Source organism: Tripterygium wilfordii, chromosome 5 (genome assembly GCF_013401445.1).
Source record: "Tripterygium wilfordii isolate XIE 37 chromosome 5, ASM1340144v1, whole genome shotgun sequence".
NCBI lineage: Eukaryota > Viridiplantae > Streptophyta > Magnoliopsida > Celastrales > Celastraceae > Tripterygium > Tripterygium wilfordii.
Window position 1 is genome coordinate 8753268 of NC_052236.1, and position 23737 is coordinate 8777004.

General features: G+C 36.3%; 3 protein-coding genes and 1 non-coding gene across 4 annotated transcripts; all 4 read left to right on the forward strand.

Annotated features, from left to right (window-relative positions):
* The first annotated feature begins 1878 nt into the window (after window positions 1-1878).
* Window positions 1879-12423, forward strand: LOC119998581 (peptide methionine sulfoxide reductase B1, chloroplastic). The gene is made up of 5 exons (XM_038845927.1): window positions 1879-2059; window positions 7546-7657; window positions 11825-11890; window positions 11980-12177; window positions 12330-12423. Exons 1-5 carry the CDS (start codon window positions 1879-1881, stop codon window positions 12421-12423), a joined length of 651 nt encoding a protein of 216 aa, XP_038701855.1.
* Window positions 12424-14040: 1617 nt separating this feature from the next.
* On the forward strand, window positions 14041-16980 carry LOC119998321 (ABC transporter I family member 20-like). Its single transcript, XM_038845622.1, has 7 exons — window positions 14041-14345; window positions 14440-14573; window positions 15298-15417; window positions 15712-15807; window positions 15925-16077; window positions 16192-16269; window positions 16453-16980. Exons 1-7 carry the CDS (start codon window positions 14177-14179, stop codon window positions 16690-16692), a joined length of 990 nt encoding a protein of 329 aa, XP_038701550.1. The 5' UTR covers window positions 14041-14176; the 3' UTR covers window positions 16693-16980.
* A 366-nt stretch (window positions 16981-17346) lies between these two features.
* TRNAK-UUU lies at window positions 17347-17419 on the forward strand. The gene has a single exon. It is a non-coding gene; the product is annotated as a tRNA-Lys (tRNA).
* A 3861-nt stretch (window positions 17420-21280) lies between these two features.
* On the forward strand, window positions 21281-23295 carry LOC119999049 (RHOMBOID-like protein 1). The gene is made up of 6 exons (XM_038846551.1): window positions 21281-21474; window positions 21580-21743; window positions 21843-22006; window positions 22586-22845; window positions 22934-23060; window positions 23173-23295. The coding sequence occupies exons 1-6, from the start codon at window positions 21371-21373 to the stop codon at window positions 23293-23295; spliced, it is 942 nt and encodes a 313-aa protein (XP_038702479.1). The 5' UTR covers window positions 21281-21370.
* The last annotated feature ends 442 nt before the right edge of the window (window positions 23296-23737 follow it).

Below are 23737 nucleotides of genomic sequence, written 5' to 3' on the forward strand. Positions count from 1 at the left end.
CCCATACGATGAACACTAATTTCTTACATGGATGAGTAATCACTAATCTTATCAACGTTTTGCTTTTCTTTTTCGAGAATTTATACAAAAAGGCAAGAAATTTATGTATAGATGCTAAGATTTATCCCATACGATAAACACTAATTTCTTACATGGATAAGTAATCACTAATCTAATCAACGTTTTCTTGTTAGTTTAACTATATTTCTAAATTTTATTGTATAGTTTCTTCATTAGTTTCATATCAATCAAATTACGGGTTTACTTTTTGTCATCGAAAGATTGGTCATTTTTCAATTCAATCACCGAATGTTCAAATGTTGTGACTTAGTAACTTAAAGTTTGAATTTGTTCCAATATAATAATTCGGGTAGATTTTTTGTTAGTCAACATACTTATGTGGAGTGTAAAATTAAACTTACTATTTTTTGTTGATATAGACTAACTTATCTGAAATTGATTTAAAATAAATTAAATAAAAAATGATGATTTGGGTAGATTTTCCTTCGTCCTTCTTCCTCTTTCTTGTGCCACCATGGGGGAAGATTGCCACCGGGCCATTGTTTTCAGAGAACGAAATATCAAAATGAAGCTTCTTGGTAGTCCCACCAAAGTCCAATCATCACCGACCATTTACGATCACTTGAGTAGTCGAAAAAATTTGATGAAATTATGGACCAACCGTTTGAAAAATAGTCTGATTCGGCCAACATCGGCTACCATCACCACCACCAATAAACTCATCGGACGAAGGCGCATCATATTTGAAACTCGATATGATAAAACGAGTAAAGATCATTCTGGTTTCTAGATTTGATTATATGTTACATGTTTCAGATCTATAATATTATATCTATTTTGGATATGATGATATTGTATATGTTTAAACAAAATTTTTGTGTTTCAATCTTCATTGTGATGACATTACCAAATGAAATTCTCGTGTTTCGATATTTAAATAGATATAATAAAACAGATACAAGAAAATAGAAATAATAAAATAGATAACATATGACGCAGATTTAGGGCATGGTGGATTACCCTCGACTCACCAAATACATGTATCGGAGCACCATGAACAATCCCTAGCCATCATTTGTCGTCGTCAAATGTTGATTCCACCGGAATTTGACCTTGAAGTTTCGGCCACTCGTGAAGAAAATTTCCTGATCTGACCGTCAGAGACAACGCTACCGCAAGCCACCACCACAAGAGTGTAATCCAGACCTATGCGCACCATTATCATCCATTGGTTGGCCGTAATAGTCATCATCGTCGAAAAATACGATTTGAGTGTCAAATAGGGAAGATGAGGGTATTTCTATTAATAAAACAAATGTTTATAATTTTGTCCTTCATGAAATATTTTTTAAACTTTATGAATTTTATGGAGCAAAAGTTATTTAAGGGAATTTATTGGATCTTTTGTACAATATAAAATCATAAAATAATATTTAGAAAATGATATAATAGTAAAAAGCCAACAATTGACTACTCCCCATAGAAATAAGAAAGATCGTTCTTAGGGGTAGGACCGTAGGAGATGGGATGATCATTACATCTATCAAGGGATTTACCATTCCCGTTACCATATTTCTAAAACCAACCAAACATGGTATTAGTACCAAACCAAACCAAACCTTTTAGGCTCTGATCCATTGTGGTTGTGTCCAAACGTGGACCTCGTAGAGCCACCATCTCTATCTTCCACTATACAAAACCACGTGTCGATTGTTTGAAACACAAATAATCCAATGGATATATGGGCGGATATCTAGGAGCAGCATCCGCAATGTTGATGCGGAGCACTGTTGCTTTCCTCGTCTATGATTTTCTCATTACAGAATATTTTATTTTATTTGGTTAAGGCAGTTGGCAATGGCTTCTCTTAGATTAAGCTTCCTTGTAAACTTGTGCTCAAAGACCCATTTGGGTTTTGGTCGAAAATTCAATACTTTTATCTTCGCTTCTCGTGCTACCAAGAAATCCAAAAGAGTCTCACTTTCAATTTGTTCAGTAGGCTCTTCTTTTTCTTCTCAGAGTCCAGAAAACATTCAAGGTCTTTATCTATGTCTCTCAAGCTTCGCGAAAGTTAGAAAAAAAAAAATAAGAACTTGATATGATTGTTCAGTTTATTTGAATTTCCTTTTTCACTACCCATTTTGATATTTTCTTTAATTTTGTGCTTTGTTATAATTTTGTGTGAAAGCCTAATATTAAAGGATATTCTGTAAATTTGTTTTTCTTTTTTGCTCTGTAACTATTTGCTCTTTTATCTAATAACCGATGCCTATTCGAGTAAATGTTTGAACACCCTGTAATGTGACTGCTGATTTAGATATTGCTTTTTAACATGTTTGCAATTCTCAATTTGGATAGTGATATTCTGAATAATTTATTGTTGAAAGGGAATTATTTAGATTATAGATTTTGGGGAAAAAATTGGCAACCCTTCTCTCAATTTCAATGCTATACAAGTGACCGAGTCTTTATTCTTTAGGTGGCTATGGATGTTGTCTGAAGAAAAAAATTATCCTGAATGAAGAGTAGTGGTGGCAAAACACAGTCTCAATTACTATGGGTGGGTCTAGAAGTTGATGAGAAAACCCACGGAATTGAATTGTAGAAAAAATTTGGAATGAACAAAACAGTTTTTTCCCATATCCATTTAATGGTGAGAAACGGGCTGAGGGTTAAATGTTTGGCATGATGTTTGCACTGGAACGAAATATCTGAGGCTTTAGACAATGTGATGGTAAGATTTGGGAACACTTCATGAAGGAATAATTTAATTAGGAATGCTCGGGTGATAGAAAATTTTTCGTTACTTTTGGGGAGGTGTTCTATCCTAACTGTTTGATATTGGGAGTAAAATATTACCATTTCTTATGGTATCTAACATTGGTGATTTCTGATGGATGTCCAACAATGGAATGCTTGCAAGAAAGAATAACAAGAATAGTTGAAGATTTGAACTTACCTTGTGAAACAATTTGTAAGTAAAAGATTCTGGCAAGGTTAGATTCTTTAATTGGAAAGTTTCTCTTGGAAGAGTACTGACAATCTTTCAATCATTCTTTTATTTAGTGTAAATGGGCTGAGTTTTGGGTAGTTGCTCTTAAATTAATTCTTAGATCTTGGAAGATAACTTATTCATTGGAAAAATTATTAACTAGTGGTGTTTTTTCTGACGTTCAAAAGGAGGAGAAATATGACACTTTGGTTTCTCTTTACATTTTCTGGGGATGAAACAAAATAGCTTTCTAGGGTGTCAAATCTCTACTGAGTAGTTTTTGACAAGTGGATCAAAACCCTTATATTTTGAAACTTCAGATATTGTAATTTGAATTTCTTTTTTAGATGTCATGAATTACTTGATGTAGTTTGTACATGGGTAGTCTATTGAATCTTATGTAAACTTTCTTTTTTCTGGACACCTCATGGGTGTTGTTCTTTTATAAATTATCATTTTCGATTCGAGGATAATCAATGTTGCCACTAGGCCGAAGGTTTGTCCATAAAAGGTTAAAAATTGCATGCACAAGGCTCCAGCAGTGGAGATAAGTTCAGGGCAGGGTTAGATATTCATATTCTTACACTCTCAATTGAGAGAAGCTTTTTCCAAGGTTTGAATTCTCTTAACTTTAGGTTACCATAAATCTATAATTATGATAATTGAAACTAGTTCAGAGTTTAAATACGTGATATGGCTTATGCCTTATCATGGTGTTGAAAAAGATTAAAAATGAAAGAGGAAACTGGATTGACGAAGAATGTTAAAGTTGATAGCTTGCATTAAAAGAGGAAAATGGAGGAAGTTGCTAAGAGAATCATAATAGCAACTCTAATGAAGTCTAAATATAAATCTACCATGTTTGTTTACCAAGTCTATGAACCTTTTCGTGCTATATATTTCTAGTAAGTTTTGGGGAATGTATTACACACACATAGCTGAGTATATGTTTCCAACATGAGCAGGATTTTCTTTTTTGTTTAATTACACCCTTCCAATATACAAGTCACTGTGTCATCCTTGTTGCACTAACTTATTTAATTCTGCCAGAAACAAGTCCTTGTTTCCTTCTCTAATCTTCATCCTCTTCTTTTTGGTTGTACAATGTCTAAACCTAATGCTGCTTAAGTAAATAGAGTATGTGATTACCATTTGAGGTGCATTTATTGCTTCCTTCTGCACTGTTTATGTATCTTAGTCATGGCATATTTTCCTTTACCTTCTTAATATTATCCTGCGACTTTAACTTTATGGCCGTCATATTGGCTCAAAGAGCTTATAGAAAAATGAAAAATAAGGAATCAAACCTGTTGTTGATTATATTCGCAAGCGGACAAAATCGCACAAGTAATAAAGAGTGAATAGAGTATCATCCCACAAGGATGTTTTGGCAATTTCAAATTAATGACAAAATAAGCAATTAGCACACTAAAATGGCAAGCGAATTGTTGATTTGGTTTTTACCTAATACTAAACAAGTGAATTGAAAGAGAACTAAGTACACTTATATGATTAGCAAAGCAACCAACCAGAAATTTTGTTTCAAGCAAAGTAAACACTAAGGTTCCTAATTTCACCACTTCTTATCCAACTAAACTCCATTGGTTCATTAATTCTCACTTCTCAATTTAGTTGTTGATAATAGATTTCCCAAATTATCCAATGTTCTATTCCTAGATACACTGAAAGTATTTTCAATAGAATCCCTGTTATTCCTAACATTCGGTTTCATATCAAAAATCCCTTAAGCATAATGGAAATCAATTAATGATTGCAAAAGTCTTGAACCTATATTCCTATGGTTCATACAACCTATGTCTTCTATGGATTCTTGCAACCCTAGGTTTATCCTTCCGGTTTCAACCTAGACTAGACATCATTCAAATGGTGATCAAGCATTTGAAAGCAATAAGCATATCCACAGAAAATCAACAACATAAAAAGAGATTCAAGAACAAGAAACCAATTTCATTTAATCTTCAAAGAAGGGTTCCATTAGGATCCTTAGTTAGAGGATTAGTTCCTCATAACTAAGGAATACAATTCAAAATCAGAAATGGCAGTCATTAAAATACAAGAATAAAGAGAAGAGAAGGAAAAACCCTTTAACCCCCTTTCGCTTGCAACAATGGCTGCTGTAGAGAGGTCTCCCCCAAAACCCTAGGTTTTTGCTCCCAAAGGTCCAAGTCCCCCAAAACCCTAGGAATCTAAGCTTATATACCCTCATAACTCTTCAGTCGTTCTATCTAATAAGTCTGTGCCGTTTTGAGTGGGACCATTTGGATTTAGAGTGAGATTGTCGTTTTGCAAATCTTCAGAATCCTTGCGCGATTCTGGCCGATCGATCGGACAGAGGTCCGATCGATCGGACTTCTCTTCTGTCTGATTCTACTTTCTTGATGTCCGATCGATCGGACCATCAGGCCGATCGATCGGATTTTCTCTCTGTCTTCACTTCTTGGCTCTTTTCTCTCCAACTTGCTTCTTTTCTTCCATATTCGCCCTTTACACCTGAATTACACAATTAAACACTCTTTAGGCAGAAATAATCCAAAATAACTCTAAAACAATGCAAGATTTCATGTAAGATGATGCACAATTATATGAATATAATTGGCATATCAAAACCCTTTGTAAAAAGTTGTAGAAAAAGTTGTGTATGCCAGTTGGAGGAAACCGACGAATTATGGGTAATATCAATCAAAATAGTGAATTGGGGGAAACTGGATAGTTATACTGTTATAGTATATGAAATACAGAGTTGGATGCATATTCAGGACAGTTGGTTAAGTTGTGTATCGAAGTCATTATTCATTTTATGCTTTGTATTTTCATAATTGTTGTAATTTTAATTAACTCGCAAGCGCACGAATACAATTATAGCATAGGTATGCAATAGCGAGGTCGATCCCACGGAGATTTGTCAAGTAATTTCAATTTCTACTCAATTCAAATGTCTCGATATAAAACTAAATTATTTCTGAAAATTAAAGAGAAGTCGTGTGAATTTGAAAATCGAGAAAGTGCAAGAATATTAGAAAGATTTAGGGTGTTTTCAATCAAGAGAATGCAAACTAGGACTTCGATTTCACCATAGCAATCCTATTCTATGTCTTATTTGGTTAAGATTCAATTCTCGTTTCTAAGGTTCGTTCTTATCTAAAATATGAAACGCCATTGATTGTGGTCAAGATCAACTATTCTTAAATTGTTATCTAGCCATTGATTGTGGTCAAGATTACAAACAAGAATGCATTGAGTGCAAGAAGAACATCAAGAACCAAGAGTGTTTATGCATGGATCGTGCTTCAACAACATCTCATTCATTCACAAGAGCTATATCAAGTTTACCCATTGATCGTGGTGTAATCTTGTCTCAAACATGTATCTAAATAATGGTGATCAGTCATTAAATCAACACATGATATATGAAGCACAATGAATAAAACTAGAAACTTGAATTGACAACGAATTAATTAAGACATAGAATAGTCATGCTAGGCTACATCGAATCCCTAGTAAAGAGTTTAGCCACACATAATATATAAAAACATCAACAATTCAAGAAATAACAACATCTAGAACTTAAGAAAAAGAACACCCTTTACAAAGTAAGCTTGGTGAAGAGGATTCCCCTTTTAAGAACCTTGTTGCTTTCTTCTCTCCTAGTGATGTTGCTCTCCAATATCTTGCCCTTATGTGATTCTTGAGTCTTTCCCCTCGGTCTGCCCCCCCTTGCTGTGTATGCCAGCCCCTTTTATATCATCCTTGGTTAGGTTAAAGTCTTCCATATGAAAGGAAACAATATAATCCTAGTACAATTAGAATCCTTTAGTTTCCTCTTGCATAAAGATTTCCTCCAGCTGAAATATTGAATCATAATAGTCAAAGATTCATTCAAATCATAAATTGATACTCTATTAGCTTCCTTCAAAGGTTGGAAACGTCCTTGGGCTTTCAAGAAGTCTCAAATCAATATTGTTAAGTATGAGCCCGGATTCCTGATTTTCTGGACTGCGCAGTCCGTATTCAAACTGTCATAACTTTGTCCACAAAACTCGGAATCACAAACTGTAAAATTCTTCAGAAACTAGACTTCCATATCTTTTCAACGGTATATGACACAAAACCCATATCTTCTCAAAGGATTTATGGTGACCTTCACAAGTGGGCTGGACTGAACATGGCAGATTTTGCTGAAATTACCAAGACTCGCATGTGCATGTCCAATAACATTGTCAAAATTGCCATTGACATAATTCATCGTCTAGGATTCGATTAACTGAAATGCAAACAAAAATAACGTAAAACACCCAAGTTTGACTTGAAAACAAAGCAATAAGTTAAGAAAGAGAGGTATAAAATCAATGTAATTTTGCAGTCATCAATAATGCCCCCCACCCTGGGACCATTCTTATCTCTAAGTTTCCCTTAATCCCTTCCCTTCAGTAGTTTGAACTTTGAAGTATGTATTTTTACTACAAAGTTTACTGGATTCGAGTTTTTAAAGATTTTGTCATTGCCTTGTGTAGAGACAGGCAAAGTGGACTATGCTTCTCTAAGTGCAGAAGAATGGAAGAAGAAACTTATCGACGAACAGTTTTACATAACAAGACAAAAAGGAACAGAGAGGGCCTTCACAGGGTATGATTTATGATTCTTTCCCATTTCCCATTTCCCATTGAAGACTTGACTCCCTGAGTTACTTCTTTTCTTTCATTTCTTGGTAAGTTGGTATGTTATATGACTTTCCATTTTCAAAGATCGTGAGATCTGAACTATTTCATACTTGCATCAATGGGTATATTCGCTAATGTGGTAGAAACTGACTAACTTGATAGAGATGTCTGAACATTTTGAGTCCTTAAAAGTTTGGAAATAGTAATATACAAAGTGGGCTCTTGAAATAGTTGCATTTGTATGCTCATCCATGGTTGCAAGACTGATTTTGAACTGGCTAGGCATGGTTGATATGCTAGATTTTTATGGGCCTCATTACTATCTAGTGACCCTCTATCTTATGTCTTTTGGAGTAAGAATTTTCACAATTAGTTGATCCCTTATTTTGATCGATTCTTTTCTAGGAGGCAAGGCATTCAGCGAGGATTTTACAATTATGGCATTCTATTGAGAACTTAGATTCATTTTCTCGAGGAAATATCTTAATGCCAGAGCAAGGCAGGACGTGAAAACTGCAAAAGGGAAATTATCTTGTCTGAATAAAAGCTTCAAATGCACTTCCATTGTGCTCCTTAATAATATCACTTTTGCTTTCAGAAAAAATAAATCATCTCATCCGAGCCTTTATCTCAAAAGTTTTGGATCGGGTACATGAGTGTGAGAGAAAATCAACGGGAATCCACTTCGCCATTCATTTCTATCTAGGATTATACTTTTATCAACTCCTATTGAATCCATAATCCATATCCTTTATTACTACTTCAAGCTATGTATTTTTAGGTCTTCCTCTTCGTTTCCTACTCTCTCCGATACAAATTCTCTCAATTCCCCTCACTCCCCCACTGCTATCTCTACATTGAACATGCCCTTACCACTTTAGCGGTTTTCTCGCAACTTATCTTCAACTTGTGCTACGGCCTTAGATCAAATAATCTTATCTTCCTTGTATGACCACACATCTAGTGAAACATTCGCATTTCTGCTATATGTATTATTTTGATATGTTGTCTCTTAATAGCCCAACACTCAGTACAATACATTATCGCGGATCGTATAGCTGATCTATAAAAAAATTTCTTCAACCTTCAAAGAATTATTGGGTTGCGTATAACCCCAAATGCACTCCTCCACTTCATACACTCATTTTTAATATTATTAACTATATCTTCACTAATGAATAATAAATAAATAAACAAATAATGAAAGCTTTAATTGCGTGTTATTTATTGAATTCAAAAGAACTTTGTTGAGGGGCACAATGATGGGGAAACCTACAGAGAGAATAAGGCTTCAATTAGACAAAACAAAACAAAAGAAAATTATAAAAATACTATAGGAAACCCCAATGGTAGAGTTGTAGTGGTGCGATCTAGATGTCACACGTTTAATTCTTGGAAACAACATCTCTACATATTATGTTGGGGTAAGGTCTGCGTACATTCTTCCTGTCCCCGACCTCCCCCACGTCCACGGCAAGATCCTTGTGAATCGGAGTTTACTTTTTAACTGTACGAAACCCTAAGAGACTCAAATTCAACAACCTCTAAAATAATCCCATTAAAGGAATTATTACAATATCTAGCTAATCAGTGCTTTGTAGTTGAAAGCCAGTCATCTATAAAAGTTGTCCAGAGAAGCTTCTACAGCAGATAACCTTCCATTTTTCGTGTCAAGCAAGTAAATTTAAACTAATCGGTAGCTTCCCATAACTTATTTTCATGCCAAACCAGCCCCAACCCCTCAATTCTACGACAGGTTGTTGCCAATGTGTCACACTAATCCCCAATATTTTCCAAATTTCTCTCCATATCTGTCTGTTGCAAGAGAAATGCAGGAACAAATTTTATTAATGCCCTGCTTCAGTTATATGGAAGAAGAATCTTTTAACAATAGTAAGGCACTTCTGCAGTAGATTGTCAATGGCCAGAAATTTCAGTTGGTCCCCACATAAAGAAGGAAATCTTATTAGAGATTTTGGCCTAAAATACCAAATGCCGAAGAACTTTTGGTTTTTCCTTGACACGATTATGTTACTTTATTCAGTTAACTTTAGTAAGATTTTACTGAAAAAGTATTTTCTCCAAAAAGAGTCCAGTGAAGCTTGTCCTCTTTAATTGTTCTGATTTTATGGGTGTAAATCAATTGCCAAAATACCTGTAACTATCTATTTCTCAATCATGCATATTTCTAGAGAAGCTGATATTCCCAGGGGGTGTGAGGATCACAGGTGGCGATGAGATCAGTGATTAAAGCATCTTTTTTTAATTGGCCATGTTGAATTGGGGGATGTCATGTCCCACATCGGAAGATGTGGGCGTGCCAATGTAGTATTTAGGTGGGATGGCCCTCCCTCCCTAGTAGCCAAGGTTTTCAGGAGGGCGGGGCCAGGGGGCCTTTGGGCCTGACTGGGGCCTTGGTTACAGCTGGCCCATGGGTAGGTGGCCACCCATGCGTGGGTAAGAACGGGCCTGCTTTGGATGGGTGTCTGTTGGGCCTTGGTTGTTAGTGGGTCATCTCATTTGGTACCGCAAGTTCTGGTGCAGTGGGAGACTTTACCTCAAGAGGATACTACTTGGGAGGATGTGACCTTGGTTTCAAAGCAATTTCCTAACTTGAACCTTGAGGACAAGGTTCTCATTGACAAGGGGAGTATTGCCATGAATATGCAGGATAACAAGGACGACGTTGCTGGAACAATCGTGGGTCCTGCTGACGTGGAGTTGGTTACGAGAGAATCAAATGCAAATGATGACACAGGGTGTGCAAGGAGAAAGATGGTGCGTGAAAGAAAAAGGCCTAACAAATTTGGGGATTACGTGTAAGGCTATGATTAGTCTAGTATGGGAATAAATAGATAGTAGTGGAGTGAGGAGGGTAGCGAATGTGTGATGTTTTGAGTTTTCTCTGTCATTCCCTCTCTGAATTCTCCGATTGCATTGTAATTCTCTTGCTCAATACAGATATCATTGCTGGTTCATACCATTTGGTGCTTTCATTGAGAGTCCAGTGCCCTCAACTTGGGGCCGCGTCCGTGGAGTGGCCAGCCATGGTGTCCACCCATGCGTGGGTAAGAACGGGCCATGGTGCGTGACCAACGTGGACGTTGGTCTTTAGAAGGGGAGGGTATTGTCATGTTCCACATCGGAAGATGTGGGCGTGCCAATGTAGTATTTAGGTGGGATGGCCCTCCCTCCCTAGTAGCCAAGGTTTTCAGGAGGGCGGGGCCAGGGGGCCTTTGGGCATGACTGGGGCCTTGGTTACAGCCGGCCCATGCGTGGGTAAGAACGGGCCTGCTTTAGATGGGTGTCGGTTGGGCCTTGGTTGTTAGTGGGTCATCTCAGGGGAACTGTTCCATATATGATGCCAAAGTCGCGGTTTCCGCTTCCTACCTGATGATTGATAAAAATTTCAAACTCCTATCCATTTCTGATATATTTCCATAAGCCTGACCCATATGAATCTCTCTTCTAGTTGGTAATCCAATCTTTGTTGTTTGTAACATGTTTTCCAGCTTCAGTTTCCTCCATAATGCTCTCTGTTGTTGTAGTGGAGTGAAATTCATCAAACAATCTGACCATAACCTCTTTAATTTTCTCCCAATATGGAACCCAGCAGCTCCTGGAGTTTTTCACTTTCACAACTATCAAAGACATTGATTTCCTTGCACTGTAAGACCTTTATTGCCAAGTACCTTCATCAGGCGCAATTGAGGAGAGGGGAAGATCATTCCATGTCTCCAACTCCCCCGTTTGATTTCACTTGTAAATTACTCAAATTCATTCTTCATATTGGCACCCTGATGATATCCTTGATAAAATTGACGTTTGGAGTGAAAGAACTTTGTATTCTGGTCCCCAGAGCCGCATAGCCCTAGTTTTTTTGCTTCCAATTCTCTTATAAACCAAGTTAAGGTTGTCTGCAATGTTGGGAGAAAAGTTGTGACATAGAAACTGCCTACTTTGTGGCTAGTGGTAGAGATATACTAGATTTATTTCATAATCTCCAACTCCTCCGGTAGTTCCCATAGCATCCATATTCAACCAATCTCCCTTACATGACTACAGCTTGTAAATGATGAATTTGGTTTTCACACTCATACACTGAATCCACCAAAATTTTCTTCATACTCAGGGAATACTGGAACACCAAAACTGCTGGAACTTATGATTGCATATGTTGTGACACACCTATATTTGAGTAAGTATTCTACTTATGATTGAACAGTTTTACGCAGCTGCTGTATACAACTCTTATTAACCAAAAAATTGATGTGTTTTCTTCGCTAGATCGTCTACTAAGTTTGACAATGGAACTGGTTGGCCATCTTATTATCGGCCCATAGGGAACAATGTGAAGTCAAAGCTAGATTTGTCAATTATTTTCATGCCGCGCCAAGAAGTCGTTTGTGCTGCTTGTGACGCCCGCCTCGGCCATGTTTTTGACGATGAGCCACCACCAACAGGAAAACGTTATTGTATTAAAAGGTAAATACCTCTTCCATCGAGGTTGTCTTTTTCAGTTTCCTTTATTTTTTTCGTCTTCATCAACTTATCAACTCATGTCTGGCATGACCTTATTTGCAGCACATTGTTGAAACTGAAACCTAAGTAGGAGGCGTACGTGTTCAAATGTATAGGTCATGTATAAATGCAATATGCGGTTCATACCATTTGAAGTTCAACAGGGCCGTCTCTAGCATTTTGGAGGCCCTAGACAAGTTAAGAAAATGAGGCCCTCATTCCCTAAAATAAATTTTTTATAAATCTGAAATCCAACATATCTAATAAATCCAAAATGTAATATAATTAGTTCTGGAATACACAAAAATTATCACCAATATCCAATAAATTAAGTAACTCAAACTTATAAATTTATTACATCAAATGAAACCAAATAACTCACGGGGGAGGGGCCTCACTTGTACGGTTCGGATTTGATTTGTTACACGACAAACAAAGTTCTATGTCAATGAATTACACTTTTTAATTTTTATATATGTGATGGCGTGTCATTTTGTGTTTGGGCTAATGGGTTTGTTTTCTTAAATAGCAATATATTAAGATATTTTTTCTTATATCAATTTGTAAGTACACTATATTGTCTGTAAACACCTAAAAAGCTATACAACTTAATAAAAAGTAAGGCCCCTCCCCCATGAGAGGCCCTAGGCAACTGTCTGTCTAGCCTCCCCAAGGAGCCGGCTCTGAAGTTCAAGAAAGTATTTATTGTTTGTTGGATCTTGAATAATAGAATGCACTAAAATGGTCCTCAAAACCATCATTTCATAATGCTGGTTGAAATTGTCCCCAAATTGTACTTGAAATGCTACTTGTTACTTGTTTGGTTGCAACCCAAATTACATGGTTGGTTAGAATGGTGTGTCAAACAGGGCCTTTATGCTACTTAATATCAATGTTTTAAATGCCGGATGAATTGTATTGGTGAGGCCATCGGCAAACAGTTCATTCGGTTTGAATGCTACTTGTTAGTTGTTTGGTTGCAACCCATATTACATGGTTGGTTAGAATGATGTGCCAAACAGGGCCTTTATGCTACTTAGTATCAATGTTTTAAATGTCGGATTTTGAATTGTGTTGGTGAGGCCATCGGCAAACAGTTCAACCGGTTTGACTAACCGGTTTGGTTTAATTAATGTACTTTTTACTTTTTTTTGTTACATCATTATTTTAGTGTTTTACATATTAACTTTTTGAAATATTACAAAGAAATATCCTTGCGGTTGGAATCAAATTATTAGCATACATATACCTAACTCAGTCGATTGCCAACTGAGTCACCTCTCTCGTCGATACATGTTAACTAATTAACTTATGTAGTTAATAATAACTAATAAGTCAATATAATTAATAACATGTTATAATACTTATACATTAACAATTAACAATTTAACATAACTAATTTCTAATTTGAGGTAATTAGATCGGTCAATCGGTATATAGACTGGTTGATTGCTAGTCGAATTGATATTTCACTAGTATTTGATCGATCCGGTATATTAGTGGTCTTTAATTGAATCATACCGATGAATCCTTCAATTTTCGATTCAACCGGCTAATATAACTTGTTTTTTAAAAGTCTTTGGTGGTGAGATACTTCAAATTGTGCATCAAACACACCCTTAATATATGTTTGTAAATCTATAACATTGTTAACGACAATGGTAGGGCTGTTCTGATACCGATTGGTCGGTTCAATTATTGTCAAAGTAAAAAAAAAATCGACTGTAATTGACAGTTTACATCCCTACATAATAGGTAACATGAGGTCATAAATAATAATGGTAGGTTTATAACAAAGAAAAGTTATTTAAATGTTGGTGCTTTGATCTTCCCGACACCCGAATTCAATTATGGGCGTAGTAGTTCTGTGGCTGTTACGTAATGGACGTGTATTTCCGTTCGCCTAGCAGTTGCACTTCTTTTCATATGTTGTGAACTAAAATAGGTGTTGGCAGAGAAGAGGATGGGTGTCATGGAGGGAAGAAAGCCAACGATAGAGCTCAATGGCCTGAAATTCACTTACCCAGGAATCGACGGCCATCCACCGCCTGGATCTACTCCTTTGATCGGCGATTTCTCTCTCACTCTCAATACCGGCGACCGATGTCTTCTCGTCGGATCCAATGGCGCTGGTTCAAATACTCAAATCCTTTCTAGTTTCATGCTTACAATTTCAATATCATTTCCAAAAATACTTAATGGCAATTGTATCGATTGATTGATCAGGTAAAACTACTATTCTGAAGATATTGGGAGGAAAGCATATGGTGGAGCCTCACATGGTGCGTGTATTGGGAAGATCCGCTTTCCACGACACCGCTTTGACAGCTTCTGGTGATCTCTGTTATCTTGGAGGAGAGGTGATCTTCTTTTTTTCCTTACACTCGTTGCATTTTGGCTTCACTATAATCTGACATTGGTGAATTATGCTTGTGAATTTTATCAATTTTGTATGGTTAAACAATGTCTGTGCACAAGTCCCGCAATGCACGGATCGGGGACAAACGATATGTACATTGACCTTATCTTCATATGTTGAGAGATTATTTCCAAAATTGAACATGTGACCTCCAAGTTATATCCCTACAACTCCACCAATGGGCAACATATTGGCTCATATCTTTAGAAATATGTATTTCTCGTTGAGTTGATACAGTTGTTATTTGGAGCTAACTTGATATATGATGGTAGAAGATCTGGCTCTACTATTCAAATTGGGCTATGGACTTCTAAAGAACTTTAAACAGAAATTATATTCTTTTAATCTGGGTAATCCTCTGATCAGAGAATGTCCATATATCGACAATTGTTAACCAGTGACATAGGGCGTTGGTTAAGGAATACCTGCTTGTGCCACAAATATTAAAGCTTTTTGTTATACACATGACATGACACTGTTCTATGATTTGGACAAAAAGAATCTTAGCATGTTATATTTTGCTTCCAACGTTATTAATAAGTTTAGTTCGAGCCTAACATTTCTTGATATCAACACTGCTCGTTTAGATTTATAAGTTCTAAGATATAATTGAAAGTAGCATATGAGAACAATATTGTTCTAAAATTTTGGATTTTGTGTTGCAGTGGAGGAGGGATGTCGCTTTTGCAGGGTTTGAGGTTTCCATACAGATGGATATTTCTGCGGAGAAAATGATATTTGGAGTTGCAGGTGTTGACCCTCAAAGAAGAGCTGAACTTATCAAAGTAAATTGCAATTCAGTCAGAGACAATACCTAGGCTACTATAAAAATCCCCGTAAAATTTGTATATATACTTATGTTCAGTATACTCATTTACTCCACATAAGCAGCATCTGTTGGCTTATTATCTTTTGTTCTGAAACAATAGACTGACTACATTATATAATATTATGATCTAATTTTTTCCTCAGGATGATGAAGGAAAGGGAGAAAGAAGTTCCTTTCATATGTGCATTTATATGTAGATGAATTTTTCAATTTTTGAATGACGTATGGGTTTCCTTTATTTGTAATTTAGGTAATGGATATTGATTTGTCTTGGAGAATGCACAAGGTATCTGATGGTCAGAAAAGAAGAGTGCAAATTTGTATGGGTCTCCTTAAGCCATTCAAGGTACTTCCATGTTTGCATCATATCTAAGTTCAATTTGGTGGCTTAATCCTTAAATGAACTTTCTTTTTTTCCCCTTTAATTTTCAATATCATAAAATTTTGTTTATCTATTATTTAGGTTCTCCTTCTTGATGAGATAACAGTCGACCTTGACGTGCTGGCAAGGGCTGACCTTTTAAAGTTTCTCAGAAAGGAATGTCAAGAGCGAGGGGCCACAATTATCTATGCTACCCACATATTCGATGGCCTAGAGAATTGGCCATCATATATTGTATGTCTTGCTCCATTTTCCATTTCTTCTTCTTCGTCTTCCTTTTTGTTTATTGGTTTACTACTAAGCTACTATTATCCTTATCAATCTATGTGTTATCTTATTGTTTCACAGGTGTATGTAGCTCATGGCAAGCTGCAATTGGCAATGCCAATGGATGAAGTGAAGGAGATTAGCAGCCTATCACTGATGGTTAGTTTGCGTTATATACGTACTTATTTGTGTTCATCATTGAATACACCCTGAAAATAAACTCCTCAACATTTGATTCTTAGTTAAAGATTTCCTTCGGTTTTTTTTCCTTTGTATAATCATCATTGTTAGATAGCAGTGAGGAATTGAGTGATTAACGCCCTTATTGGCTCGTACTTTCAGAAAACAGTGGAGGCTTGGTTAAGGAAAGAAAGAGATGAAGAGAGGTTGATGAGAAAAGAAAGAAAGGCACGCGGCCTACCCGAGTTTGAAAAACGAATGGAGGAAAGCCGTGTTACTGGTGATCCAGCATGTGCTGCTGTTCGTGTAATTAACAACGGCTGGGCTGCAGGAAGGCTGCACTCTACTGTTGCCGGTGAAGAAAATTTCGTCCTCAGCTCGAACAGAGTTTTGAGACAGTAGATAATCCAATAATAAACAATCCCTATCCTTCCAGATACAATAGTATGAATGAAAATCCATGAACAGTGTAGATAGCGCCTTGCTTTCTTTTGATGAGAGAGGATTTTCATGGAGGATCAGGGATTGACGAGCATAACTGTGGTCATTGGTCAAGCATTTAACATATGCATATTTTTATACTACCACATAGTAGTGTATGTATTATCGAATATTGAGCTGAAATTGATGTTATCTACCACAAAAAACATTCGGGTGCAGCAAGAAGTACCTTCTGAATAATATATTGTATTTTTATTACTAGCTTATTATTAGCCTTTACTTACAAGCAGAATGTGAAACATGTGACATTGGACCATGACTTTCTGAAAATGTTGCTTGCACTATCCATTCCCTTTTCTTCCTTCTGTAATTCTGATGAAGTCCGTCGAAGATTCATAAACCAGGCCCAGTTCCATGTGAAAATGATAGCCTTGCTCTCTTTTGATTATGGTGCTTGGAATATATGTGGCTATCTCGATCCTTTGCAACCATGTTTATGCGCCTGTGGCCACGAAAGATTGGAATTAGGGCTCACTGGAGCTGCGCTGCTCTCATTTTCGTTCTTTCATAATATATTATAATAAAACTAATTTATGAGCCTTGATCTCGTCAGTAGCCGTCTTAGCTCAGCTGGTAGAGCGCGTGGCTTTTAACCACGTGGTCGTGGGTTCGATTCCCACAGACGGCGTCTGGTTAATACATTTTTGGTTTTTTTGGGCATGCGATAATTTGGTCCAGGTTTTTAAGGCCCAACTGTGGCCAATGGCCCATGAGTGAGGTCAAGGCTCGGTTGTGTCAAGATTTGAGCCCGCGATTAGGTACAGGGCCTACAAGCTGAGATGTGCAAAGGCCTACTGACTCTAAGTGGAGCCATTCCATCCAATTTACTCACAAACTGGTGGGTAACTTTAGTCATACCCCTATATTTATTAAAGACACACCGTCAATTGATTTTTTACAAGGGATGATCAATTTAAATTGGGGTGTCTTTAATAAATGTATGGGTGTGACTAAAGTTACCTCAAACTGGTAGCTGGTTTTTTTTTTGTTTTTTTTTTTCCATAAAAATTTTGATTGAAAGTTTAGATTTCATTCGTTTCAACTCGGTTATTCAAAGTTCAAATTTATTAATATAGCCATATTCAAAAATGACATGTAACTTTAGTCATACCCCTATATTTATTAAAGACACACCGTCAATTGATTTTTACAAGGGATGATCAATTTAAATTGGGGTGTCTTTAATAAATGTATGGGTGTGACTAAAGTTACCCCAAACTGGTAGCTGGTTTTTTTTTTGTTTTTTTTTTTCCATAAAAATTTTGATTGAAAGTTTAGATTTCATTCGTTTCAACTCGGTTATTCAAAGTTCAAATTTATTAATATAGCCATATTCAAAAATGACATGTAACTTATCAGTTTGGTAGTTTAAGAGAGCCCAAATTTATTGTTTTAATATAGATTCCATTGTTTTTTAAAACAAAGTCATAGGATTCATTGTTTTAGTTCTGAATCCATTGTTTTTGAAATTCCATTGAAAAAAACAATGGAATTAAGATCCACCGGATAAAACTTATCTATAATGGATCTTGTTAGAAAGAGGTTTATGCGTTGATTCTAAATATGTCATTTTTTTAAAAATCTAACATATATTTTAAGAGTTAAAACGTTTTAAAATTTCGTTTAAAAGACTTGAACTTTCATGAACTATCACTATATGAGTTACTTATCACTACTAATGGATATTTTACCAAAGATGATGAGACTGTAAACTCTCAACTATTTATATGTTGAAGAGACGTTTCTTATTTTGAGTTGATATTAAAAAAGTAAAACAATTAATTTTTTATGGTGCCATTTTGTTGTGAAATTTTATGAGAAAAATTAAATGCTATCTCATCTTCAAGAGCGGAGTTGTAGACACATTTTGGGCCACATTTAAATCATAATAATTATTCGTTATAATGAATCTAATCATATAATTTTTTTTTCAGAAAAATCAAATTCATTTTTTTTTGTTAAGAATTTTTCTTTCAGGGAAAAATCTAGTTAGAGGTTTTTTGATGCATACAAGACAAGCGTATTTTTTAGAAAAATTCTCAATAGAGTAAGAGCATTGACATCGGTGTCTCTAAACTTCGATCTGTCTGTAAAATAGATCTTGAAAATGATAGATTTGAAAAAAAGTAACCATATATTGGTATCTGTTAAGAATATGAGAAATAGCGTTGAAGTGCTTGGATGCGCTAGTTCTATTGCATCCAAAAGTGGATCTGAACTCCACAAAAGTATAAAATATTATCGGTGTTTCTTTTTCTTGGTGCCTCCGATTAGGGGTTAGCATCGGGTCGGGTCTTGGCCGAGCTTGGCTCTCAAAATGAGGCCTAGGCTCGGCCCGGCCCGGGGCTTTGGCTTGGGCTTGGGCTTGGGCCTTTGGATGAGGCAGATCCGACTTTTGACTATATAATATTTATATATGTATTTTTTTGAGGGAAATGTATTATATATATACATATGTGTAAAATATATGTATATGTATTATGTGTATGTGTATATGTATATATATAAATATATATAATATGTGGATATATATATATAAATATATATAACCCGAGGTGTCGGACGTTGGGCCGAGCCCGGCCCCAGAAATGGAGCCTAGGACCACCCAAGGCATCGGGTCAGGCTGTCTAGGCCAAATATAATTTTGGGCTGGGTCGGGCTTAGACCCGCGGGCCAAATGGTGACCCCTACCTACGATAGAACTGCTTGCGACTTTTTTGTTGTTGGTGTTTATGCTCTTCTATGATTTGTAGTGAAGCACATCAGGTCGAATGACTCCATCACCAAGAACGTCCTTTCTCCCTCCCTATGTTGAAATACACAAAATCAAAGAGAAACAATAAAGGATGAAGGATGAAGGAATTAGAGAGCCCAAATAAGAAGAAGAAAGGAGCCCAAATAAGTGAACCCTCTTCCAATTCTAGTTTTTTATATCTCAAGGAGATTGCAAAACGCAGAGTCTCGAAAACCAAATTCGCCTCCGGGTCTAATGCTTCCAAGATAGTTGGTTGTGAACAAATTGAAGCAGCAACAAACCAGTTTTGATTTTTAATCTTTGAAAAATCATATCAATTCACATAGTTCTCTAAAAATTTCATAAAAATATCCGTTAGAAAACTTGTTTCAAGAGCTTTTCAACCATACCAAACTCGTTCATATCAAAATTATATATGATACTCGATTTTGAACTCAAAGTTTCGGTTTTATTCATGAATTTTGAAGAACATAAACCTGATTTACACAATTTTCAACCATGTATATATGTTCTAATCATGCAAATTAGATTCAACATTATAGAAACAATCATCCTCTGATACCAATGTAGTGTTTCTAAGGAAAAATACAAAACTTACTGATTTTGTTGATTGGTACGAGTAAACGAGGATCGGTTTCTAACTTGATTACTAGAACCAAGAATGATTTCACAGTACGAACACCTTTGATTGCTTGTGAGCTTTGTAGTTCTCCAAAATCAAAAGGTATGGAAGATTTGACAGAGAGAGTTTTTCTCTGTACTATAAGTCAGTTACATCTGACGTAGGTTACCAGCAGTTGTCTTGGAAACAACTGTTCAATAACCCACCTAATATGGCGGTTGATTTGGGTCAAGCCCTCATGAGCGACCCATATTTAAAACCCAATTTCCAACAGTAAGCTACGGTAGGGTCCCGAGGGAAATGTCGGAGGACCTCTCCGACATTCAAGTCAGTACTGAACTTAACTTTGGAGAATGACTCGTTGCTCGGAGCTCTGCCTCTTACTCAATAAGTAATTTAGAGTATAAAGGTTCGAATCCTTACCTGGTGTTGGAGGTTCGCTTTTGGAAACCACGTGTCAATATACAATTGGTGTGTATATATATATATATAGATACATACATATATGCATTTTTAGCAACTGTTGCCTGTTGGAGCATCACAAGAACCCATACTCATAAAGGAAGGGAAGGTACCAAATTAGACTCACCCAATCAACGATCCAAAATGAATGCTATGCCGCTACTTCTGATTGAATTGAAAAACTTATTCTGTCTGTGGCTATCTTGACTATATATATATATAAAACACGGGCGTTGTAAGCACCGCCAAGACTTGATTAATTTTATTTAGCATTCTCCTGTTTTTATTAGCGTTGAATTACTCTGGTTTCATACATGCATTAAGGAAGGACAGCCGGTTTTTCTTTGGTTTTGCCGTTACCTTCGGTTACTTACAGAAACAAAAATAAATAAATAAATTGGTGACTTGATCTGACTTGTTAAAGTCTCTCTAACTCTGCCGAACCAAAACTCGATTCTCTTCTTCCATATTTGTTGAGAATCTTACCGTCAATCATGGAGCAGCAGAGGGACCCTTCAACACCACCAGAAACCCATGTCAGAGTTGATTTAAGGCCAGAAAGAGATTGCAGTAGTAGTAGTGGAAGAACTGTGGTGCACCCCGTATCGATCACGCCTCCATTGTTTACAACTCCAGGAGGTCTACCACTCGTAAATAAACAAGTCATCCATTTCAAGAAATGGTTTCCCTGGTTAATCCCAGCATTCGTGATTGCAAACGTCGTCGTCTTTATCGTCACCATGTACATCAATGACTGTCATAAGCGTTGTCTTGGTCGGTTCCTTGGGAGGTTTTCTTTTCAAAACTTTGAGGACAACCCTCTTCTTGGTCCTTCATCTGTAACGTAAATAATTACAATAATCTTTATATGTGTTAGATTATATGTTATGTGAAGAAGAATATATATATAGAAGAACCCATTCGTGTGTTTTTTTATTTATTTAATTAGGCTACAGAAGATGGGGGCTTTGGATAAGAGAAAAGTGGTTGACGATCACCAAGGATGGAGACTCATCACTTCAATGTGGTTACATGGAGGGGTGTTCCATTTGTTGGTCAATATGGTGGGTCTTTTGGTTATTGGGATCCGACTTGAGCTGGAATTTGGGTTTGGTATGTGTTAAGTTGTTACTCAATCTCCCTAATCCCTTTCAATAATTATCATGTATAAGTTAATGAATTGCTCACTTTTGCTGCTTGATGACTTAACAGTACGAATAGGCATGTTGTACTTGATCTCTGGATTCGGTGGGGCGATTCTATCATCTCTTTTCCTTCAAATAAGCATCTCTGTTGGTGCTTCTGGTGCAGTTTTTGGGTTACTTGGAGCAATGCTTTCTGAGCTCATCATTAATTGGACAATATATGATAATGAGGTAATAAAAATTGTTTGATTATGGGAGAAGTTTTGAGATGCCACCTAAACTTTCGTGAATTGATCAATTTACCCCTTGAACTTTATTTAGAATCAATTTAACACCTCAACTTCCAAGACTATAGTCCGTTAGGTCTTTTGTCAAATTTTCGTCTATTTTAGTTAACGTGGCATATTTTTCCGTTAGTTACATGATATATGATAAATTGTAGTTATTTTTTGGAGTCAATTTACCCCACGTAGTTACGAAACTCGTTAATTTAATCCCCCGTAAATTGTTATAACATATCAAATAACCCCTTGTATTTTTTACATGTCATTTGTGAATAAATTAACTTCAGTGTCATGTCTGAAAAAAACTGCCACATTAGCTAAAATGGGCAAAAATTTTGTACAAGGGCTGACGGACTACAGTCTTGGAAGTTGAGGGGTTAAAATGATCCTAAGTGAAGTTCAACGAATAAATTGATCTATTCACTAAAGTTCAAAGGCCATTTCAAAACTTGTCCCTTTGATTATTCATATGAACTTTATATTTATTTTGCTCAATCGTTTCTATTTCAATTCCTTTGTTGTTCAGCTTGCATGGTTCATCACTTTTGTGGGAATCATCATCGTCAATTTGGCATTGGGGGTACTCCCACATGTAGACAACTTTGATCATATTGGAGGATTCATTACTGGGTTTCTTCTTGGGTTTGTGTTCTTGATCCGGCCACAGTTCAAATGGATTACACAAAGACATGCTCCTGCTGAATATTCTTCTGCCCATGCTAGACCAAAGTATAAGACGTATCAGTGTATATTATGGGTTGTTTCTCTAATCCTTTTAGTAGTTGGGTAAGTATTGAAAATTATTCAACATTATGTCAACTCCCAATATTATACAAGGGAGAGTAAAACTGTGCACTTTTTTTTGGTTTTGCAGTATTGTCATTGGCATGGTTTCTCTTCTCCGGGGATTTGATGCAAACAAGTATTGCTATTGGTGCCATTATTTAACTTGTGTTCCTACGCCAAGCTGGAAGTGCGGCAATCTGCATATCTTCTGCAGCGTAAGCGCTCTGGTTTTTCTTTACAATTAAGCTGATATCTGCGAGCAGATTTATATTGTGTTTTATATAAGTTATTGAATTTTTTTTTTAATTCCAATTGATATTATTGCAGTTCAATCAGAATCATGATCAACTGAATATAACATGCTCGTCCAATGGGAAATCCGCCATCTATTTATTACCTGATGCAACAATCCTTCAGCTCGATAGATTGTGTAGTGTTGTTTGCGATTGATTTATGCAACGAGAGAGATGTACAAATGCGGATAATTCAAAGCTACAAAAATTATAAGTTTTCTATACATTATATATACTAGTTTTGTACTTGGCGCGATGCTGTCGGTGTTAAAAATTTTTGTAAATTGTATGTCGTATTTGCAGTATGATCATCATCAGCGTCATCCAAGTCCTTATCTCAAATGTTTAAGATATCTATGTATGGGTTGTTACACATTGTATCAGAATAAATAGGACAAGAACATGCAAATCAGTCATTGGCAAGCAAAGTCTATGAAGGAAATGCAAGAGACCTGGCTTTGCGGGATTTTTTAACAAATCTGGTGGCCGATGACGGTCGAGAGCATTTGGGGTTTGATCGAGCTGTTCTGATAGTTCTTTTGAGTGACTAAGTCTGATTCCATTGCCAGACGACAAAGTTATGTCGCGGGTGGGATCGT